General features: G+C 31.8%; 1 protein-coding gene across 2 annotated transcripts; it reads left to right on the forward strand.

Annotated features, from left to right (window-relative positions):
* On the forward strand, nucleotides 1–8,454 carry LOC115883331 (D-arabinitol dehydrogenase 1-like). Of its 2 annotated transcripts, none has more exons than XM_030901682.1 (6): nucleotides 1–237; nucleotides 2,158–2,282; nucleotides 2,347–2,510; nucleotides 2,694–2,891; nucleotides 6,839–7,022; nucleotides 8,156–8,454. In XM_030901682.1, exons 1-6 carry the CDS (start codon nucleotides 97–99, stop codon nucleotides 8,373–8,375), a joined length of 1,032 nt encoding a protein of 343 aa, XP_030757542.1. In that variant the 5' UTR covers nucleotides 1–96; the 3' UTR covers nucleotides 8,376–8,454. The 2 variants fall into 2 exon arrangements, with proteins under 2 accessions (XP_030757542.1, XP_030757543.1); XM_030901683.1 differs by lacking the exon at nucleotides 1–237 and adding an exon at nucleotides 1,036–1,083.

Raw genomic sequence — 8,454 nt, forward strand, 5'->3', positions numbered from 1 at the left:
TTTTTCCCTCTACGCATATTCATTTTAGCGTAGCGTTTTTGCTCTGTCTTTGCTCTCAGTTGCTCTCAGTCAATATTGTGGAATTTACGAGATAGCATGGAAGCGCTACGGTTTACAGGGAGTACCAAAAAACTGGAATACGTTCAAATACCGGTACCCAAAATCAGCGAACCCAACCAGGTTTTGATAAAAGTGGCATTTTCTGGAGTGTGTGGCACAGATCTGCATATCATTAGCGTAAGTCTGTTTAAATATACTAACAGTATTACGTGTCAATCGTGTATGTTAAGAATTAATTTGTATTGTGTTAAAAAAAGAAGAACTTAATAAATGTATTTATTTGAAAAAGATTTAAACCATTTACTAGATTTTTATTATGTTGTTCCACATGAATTTAAATTATATGAAGTAGAGGGAGTTCGGAAGTTCATGGGAAGTTGTCACATTCAAGCAGTAGGGATGCAAACGATACATTGATGTTTACGAAATATCGATGTTCTACTATTGGAAAACATCGATATCATTGATATTTTTCTATCGACGATGTTTGCAAAAAAGTAGAGCAATATATTTTATGTTTATCCCTTTTAAGTTCTCTGTCCACTTCGAGGAAAGTTCGAAACGATATATATGGTAAGGGAGCTCAAGTCCTTTTTTTATATATTTTGAAGGAAATCATTCAAGAATCACGGCAATGACATAATCTGCCGATTTCCACCAACCGAAGTAGCTAAAACCTGTTTATTAAACCACGAAAAACATGTTTTCTATATAATCAATATTTGTATTTAATGTATCGATGTTTTGTTTTGCAATGTTCACAACCCTACACTCAAATCATTTTTTTACTCAAGCAATTATAATTTTCTGTAAAACAATTATAACATAAAGCCGTTTTGTAATCGTAAGTATTATTCTATTTCTCTACTTGTTTTATTATTATTTTAAAATGTAGTTTATATAACCAGTAATTAAAATCAAGTAAACAAAAATTATCTTATCATGAAAATAACAAAATTTTCGTATTCATATTATTACATCCATTACACGATGATCCGCTGTTCAAATAATTCTCCATTATATGTATGTATTAAGTTGCATTCAAGATTAACTTTGTTTTTTGTACAAAATTCTGGTACGATTATAGAGAACAATTTAAATATATACAGTGTGAATCTTAAATAAGCGCAAATATTTTTAGGGGTGGTATATTTCGACCCCAGAAACACATTTATGAGGTTTTTTCGCCAAAAAAATTGGATTTTTTTTTAATTTTTACTTAAAAACATATCTCCATAATATGGCAACATAGATAACAGATTAAATTTACAAGAAAGAAAAGCCAAAAAACAGAGTGGTTCTCAAAATTTCAGCGAAAATTCATAATTTTTTTAAATTTTCAAGAGAAAATATGTTTCTTTAGCTGAGACCTACCAGCCCTGAAAATATTTGCACTTATTTAAGACTCGCCCTGTATATATACTGGGAGGATTTGATTAGAAATTGATTGTCTGTTAATCAAGAATACAGCTACAGCTGCTTTCCAGTTCGCCTTCGACAAATCTCTCTATCAAATGCAGCCAGTTCTTCCAGCTCTCTGGACTCTGGATGCCATCGCTTGCCTGATTGTGTTGTTCCACGACCTTCTCGGTTCTACCTCGCTTTCTTTTTTGTAGAGGACTCCACTGAAACAGACGTTTTGGCCATCAATCTTCCGGCGTTCTTAATAGATATCCAAACCTCTTGCTCTTCTCCTGTCCCTGGCTCTTCTTCTAACATTTTAACTTATTTATTTTATTATTCTTATATTATTATTGCTTTAACACATATTTTTATTAGATAGGATTTTCCATGAAATTTTCTTTAAAAAATACCATAATATATTCATTACATTGTGTTTTAAATCTGTTGTACAGTTTTAATTTTGGCTCTCACCATTGGTATCTTGGAAACAACAAAGATTAATTCAATTATTAAACAGATTATCAGTGCCCAATTTAAAAAACACTGTATCTGTACCCTGTCCGAGAGGATCTTCCTCACTATTAGAAAATAGTGAAAGCCAAATTTGAAGTACCATGAATACATATGAGAAAAACTACTAAATATGTTAAACTGTAGCGATACGCAATACTAATTATTATTATAATTAATTAGGGTGACTTTCCATGCTCCCAAGACACATTTACCTTAGGACATGAGTTTTCTGGAACTGTTGTTGAAGTGGGATCTGCAGTACAGAATGTTAAAAAAGGAGACAGAGTAGTTGTAGATCCAAATGAGTAAATAATTATAATTTTATAATCTTCATCATATTTTAAAACTTGTTTTCTTACTGTTTTTTAGTGGATGTAGATGTTGCGATTTCTGCCACTCAGGTAACCCTCATTTTTGTAAAATAGGAGGACAGACTAACCTAGGTGTTCACAGAAATGGAGGTTGGGGTACTTATGCCTTAGTACCAACTAATTTAGTACAAAAATTGCCAGAAAATATATCCCTAGAACAAGGTATGTTCTTACGTTAACTTAACATTTATTTAGATTCTAGCTAACCAGGCTAAGTTCGTACCGTCTATAATCATCTGGATGTCGTGACTTCAGTCTTTTTCTTCAAACATTGCAAATATTAAGAGAGGATTTCTGTTTTTATTATATTAGGATTATTATAATTTTTCTTTTATATATATTTAGGTGCTTTGGCAGAACCAATTTCATGTCTTTCACACGGTTGGGATCTATTATCTCCTGTTCCAGTCGGTTCCAGAATTTTAGTAATAGGAGCAGGAATCATCGGTAGTCTGTGGGCTTGTATACTACATTTGCAGGGACATAGAAGAGTTACTGTTTCAGAACCGAATACAAATAGATTAAACATTTTAAAGAAATTAGGTATAATCTTTATATTAATTCAACTTAATAGAGTAAAGTAAAATACTAATTCAACATTCAACTAGGGCATTCAATCCCGAAAGAAATCTTCAATCCCGGGATTTCGGGATTATAATTTTTCGATCCCGGGATTGGTCCCGGGATTCAAGAAAAAATTAATTACGTTGAAATTATATTATATTTTCTTTCTTAACAAAATTTTATTGAACAAAAAAAACATTAACATAAATTAAACGTCATCCCCATTACAAAACAACAAAACATACAAGTTTATTAAACAAAAAAAAACATTAAAAGGAACTAAAATAAACATTTTTTATTTAATTTGCATAACCAAACGAACAAACACAGCATAACACAGGATTATGTAAGATACTAAAAATACTAAGATACTAAAATAACCACTTATGCAGTAACAAAGATGAGGATCTAAAATCTAAACTTGTTTTTTCAAAAAAAATCTTAAAAAACAAGCTGATCAAGAGTATTATCACTCAAACTAGATCTGATTTTCCTGCACAACATTCCAGCAATAGAAAAGGTCCTTTTCAATTGCTGAAACACTTTTCTACTGCCTAGAAAAGGTTTATAAGCGCATATTGGACTATCATGAAAGACTTGTGTACGATTTAAATTAAGAAAAAATGTAATGATGAATTCCGAAAATCCAGGGATTAAATAAAAGACAATCCCGGGATTTCGGGACTGAAAAAATGTCCGGGATCCCGGAATTCAATGCTCTAGATTCAACACATAGTCCAAGAAAATAGACCTTTAAATAATAAGTTTTCGTAAAAACTTGAATTTTTGGTATAAGTTACTTTGAAAGATCTAAAAACGAATTGTGAAAGATTTTTTAAATTCACCCCAGAGAAGGGGTGAAATAAATAAATAAAATTATTTTTTCAACGTTTCTGAGGATCGGTAAGAACTAGAAAAAAAAGTTCAAATAAAAGTTGTGGAGTGTCAAATTTTACAAAGAAATGATCTCTATTTTTTTTGCAGAGATCAAAATTAACCGAGATAGGGTGGCTAGAAGCTAAGGGATGATAGAAGAAATTTAAAAAAAATTAGTTGCTGAAAAATTCATATATTTAACATTTTTATTCGATTCGTTTGGAAAATTATAAATTTCAATTAAGATTATTTTTCACCTTCAGAAGGGATGAAAAATATAAATAAAATGTTTTTTTCCAAATTTCAGAGAAACGGTAAGGATTTTGAGTCTTCAATAAAAGCTGTCCCCTAGCTTCTATCCACCCTATCTCGGTTAATTTTGATTTGACCAAAAAAGCATAGACACCATTTTTATGTAAAATTGGACGCTCCACAACTTTTATTTGAAATTTTTTTTCTAGTCCTTATCGTGTCTCCGAAATTTAAAAAAAAAATCATTTTATTTATTTCACCCCTACTCGGGGGTGAATTTAAAAAACCCATTCACAATTCATTTTTAAATCTTTCAAAGTAACTTATATCAAAAATTCTAAATTATTTATACCAAAATCTCTAAATGTTTCTACCAAAACTTCGTATTGGAAGACCTATTTTCTTGGACTAACAATACACCAAAACGCTTTAGTTTTAACACTGGACGCGCGTTTCTCTAACCATATTAGTATCATCAGCAGAGTTTTTAAGTATTTCTTTTCCATGTTGAATACTATAGAATATAACACCAACAAAAAGAAAAGTAAAAAAATGTACGTCAATGAATTGACATAATTTACTAAAATGTACTAAAATGTTTATATCGATAATTTGTTTTAACTATCAATACCAATAACTAATTCTAAAATGCTCTAACAATGTATTGCCAACTACTACAATATTACAAATCGGCCCTTATAATATAAAGTTAGAAAAGTGAATCATGCATTTTTAAGTTATGACAAAAATATAGAAAAATGACATTTTTCTATACAGGGTGCTACAAATTCGAGGTACGAGCATTGGTATCTCGGAAACCGTAAGAGATACGAAGATGGTTAAATTGGGGCAAAGTTGCGCTTTAGGATGTTCACCAAGATACCATCAAAAAAGTTTTGAAAATTTCAAGGATTGCTGAGTTTTTTGGAAAAAACGGATTTTTTTGAAAATCAATTTTAATTTTTCCTGGCGTTACTTTTTAGAAAATCAAAAAACTAATTGCACATTCTCATGGCTACTTTATTAGGGCTATCTAATAGTATTTTTAGATTTTCAAATTAGCTGATTAATTTGTGAGATACAGAGGACAACTTAATTTTTCTAAATACGGACCTGCATTTTTTAAATTTTTCTAAATACGGACCTGCATTTTTTATTTCAGATTTTGAAAGAACTCGGTCTCCTGAGTACAATGATATGCCACACTTAACATTTTTTTTTGTTTCGAACATTTGATTAAACTAATGTTAAGCCCGGCTCTGTTTTTTTAAATATTTAATCTATTCATCGTTACAATATTGGTAAGCTTTCAAATTTAACAATGACGTGGAGTAAAATATTGAATACGGATAATCAAATGCAATTACTGTACGTCTGTCCGTTCTGTAGCTCCGGGGTATCCGTGAGAGGGGAAACGATATTTTCTCGATGTTTTTCGTAAAAAATTAGACGACGCGTCCCATCAATAAAAATTCGACAAATTTGCAAGTAGCCAATAAAGTGAGTGGGCGGAGCGATTTGCGGTGACGCACTCGTCAAATCGACGTATAAAATATATTGCTGTTTATTTAAATGTTTTTTGCCCGCATTCCTTTCATAGACACAAATCCAGCAGATGTACTGTAAATAATAAAAAATAATATAAAATTATTGGGCATTACTCTTAGATCTTAGGCATTACTTGACGTCATTTTTAAAAGTGAGAATACATTTCAACATTACAATAAAGAGTACAGAATGCATTTGGAAGTATAAAAAGAAGATATGTTCAAAGAGCTATAAATAAGATTAAACGAAAAATACATTAATTTGTGCATTAGGGACGGTGGTAACCCTTTCGAACATGTAGAGCATTACTAGTTTTAGAAAAACTAGTTTGTAGAAGTTGATTTATTTATAATAACTACAATTAATATTCTGCATATTATTAGATCGTACACTGAGATTTTAAAATCACAATAAAAAAAGTTATAAATAATATTTTTAAATTGCTGACCTGGGTATTATTTGTTTGAATCTTTCAATTGGCTCGATTCAATGTTAATTAGCGCTGATCCATATTGTTGCGATGAATATAATCAGATTAAATAATTTAAAAAACCAGAGTGGGACTTGAAATTATTTTAAATAATAATTAAATAGTTTTGCTATTGTTAAGGTAACCAAAACAAAAAAAAGTATCAAGTGTGGCACATCATTGTACTGAGGAGACCAAGTTCTTTCAAAACTTCAAATAAAAAATGCAGGTCCGTATTTAAAAAAAATTAAGTTGTCCTCTGTATCTCACAAATTATCAGCTAATTTTAAAATCTAAAAATACCATCAGGTAGCCCTAATAAACTAGCCATGAGAACGTATAATTAATTTTTTGATTTTCTAAAAAGTAACGCCAGGAAAAAATAAAATTGATTTTCAAAAAAATCCGTTTTTTCCAAAAAACTCAGCAATCCTTGAAATTTTTAAAACTTTTTTGATGGCATCTTGGTGAACATCCTAAAGCGCAACTTTGCCCCAATTTAACCATCTTCGTATCTCTTACGGTTTCCTAGATACCAATGCTCGTACCTCGAATTTGTAGCACCCTGTATATTATATGTATATTTTCTTTTTTAACCTAAAATGCTTATATGCAAAGTCATACCATGATATATAAATAAACTGTGATGAAAAAATTGGTGCAGAAATTCTTTGGCGTTATTTTAAATGGTACTTTTATGATATTAATTAATTCATCTTCTTTGACATGGAACTCAATTTTTCTTACACTTGCACACTCTAATTATTGATGACTTTTTCAGATACTGGATATGATCTGGTGACACCGAACACCCTAACTAAAAGTAGTGAAGACCCTAATTATAAATTTGACATCGTTGTTGATTGCAGTGGTTACTGTCCCGCCATAGAACAAGGACTAGGTTTATTGGACAAGGGTGGTAAGCTTTGTTGTTTTGGTGTACCACCACCTGGTGCCAAGATTAGGTAAATATCTGACTATAAATGAAGAACTGATACAGAATATTTCTGAAGACATATTAAACAATTCAAATCGTTTATAGAAATGTATTATGTCAGAATCCTTTTAATAATGATCCTATAAGGTTTTATGATTCATTTGCCGGAAACATTCGAGGCCTATTGAGTTCTCCCCTTTCCTATCTCTGTATCCTGCAACAACTGATGCAGCTCCTTGATAGGATTGGGACATAGTTCGTCCGGTTCTAGCCTTGCTTTCCCAAATGGAAAAGGTCGCTTGCGATTCAGAGCCTCGCAGTGATATATTATGTGCTCTGATGTTTCAGGATCTCTATTGCAGAGTCTGCACCAAGGACTTGCTTGATACAGGTTGAGCTTGTTCGGGTGGCACTTTACAGCCATATGCCCTATTAAGAGATCTGTTGTAATCTGCACTTTATTTCTGCTATTGTGCTTCTAGGTCCTTGGATGAAGGTCTTTTGGCCAGTGGATATTCTGCTTTTCCTTTGATCCAGAGTTTTACTGCACTACAGGTTAGACGGAAATTATATGCCAGGGAGGAAGTTAATCACCGCGACCTTATAGATCTATTGTGTTCTTCTTACGTTACTTTGAATGTGGTAGACAATGATTCAGTATTAAAACTAAAAGAGCTTCGGACTTCCATTGTCTTTATTGTATAGTATAAGCAAAATAAATAAATACAATGGAAGTCCCAAACTCTTTTAGTGTTCTTCGTTCTTGAGTTAGAACTCATCATACTCTCTCAGGACTTTGACAAAAACCAGTATCTGAGACGGTTTTACAGTGGTTACTTCTCCATCTCCGAAATCAGTCGTATCAAAATGTATTTTCCCACAGAATCTGCATTCGCCGTTGTTTCTTAGTTTCAAACTACTGAGGTTGCGACACTCCGAAGATTGTCCTTATACTTAAATCTAGGAAAGTCTTTGATTTTTCTCGGTCCTGAAAAACTTGTTCTAGTGTCTTAGACCGTTGGAGGATTCCCAACGAAGGGTTGGTCAAGACCTCAAGACCGAGTCAAGTCCCGCTTATCACTACTTTCTGAATACTTAATAATATTTATATTTAACGTTATTACATAATATATCCTAAACTAATATTTCTATTTCTTCCAGTGTGGCCCCATTCGACTTATACGATAAAGAAATTACCATATTTGCGGTAAAAGTGAATCCCTTCAGCTTCGTCAAATCAATTGGATTCCTTACATCCTTGGGATCCAGATATTTGGATTACGGGAGATTGGGAATTGAAGTCTTCGATTTGAAGGACTATCCGAAAGCATTGGAGGCCCTTAAATTGGGAAAAGTGGCTAAAGCAGTTTTTAGATTATAAGTTGATAAGAAAATAAAATATTTGATACTATTATGTACTTGGTCAATATTTTCCTTAATAAACGAGTTCAAAAATAAAA

Source organism: Sitophilus oryzae, unplaced genomic scaffold (assembly GCF_002938485.1).
Source record: "Sitophilus oryzae breed Bouriz unplaced genomic scaffold, Soryzae_2.0 scaffold_186_pilon_pilon, whole genome shotgun sequence".
NCBI classification, from domain to species: Eukaryota; Metazoa; Arthropoda; class Insecta; order Coleoptera; family Curculionidae; genus Sitophilus; species Sitophilus oryzae.

Bases quoted from the DNA above. Each gene is read 5' to 3' on its own strand.
- LOC115883331 (XM_030901682.1), top strand. From the start codon at position 97: ATGGAAGCGCTACGGTTTACAGGGAGTACCAAAAAACTGGAATACGTT. The intron at 238-2,157 runs GTAAGTCTGTTT...ATAATTAATTAG, and splicing joins CAGATCTGCATATCATTAGC to GGTGACTTTCCATGCTCCCA. The intron at 7,023-8,155 runs GTAAATATCTGA...TATTTCTTCCAG, and splicing joins CCACCTGGTGCCAAGATTAG to TGTGGCCCCATTCGACTTAT.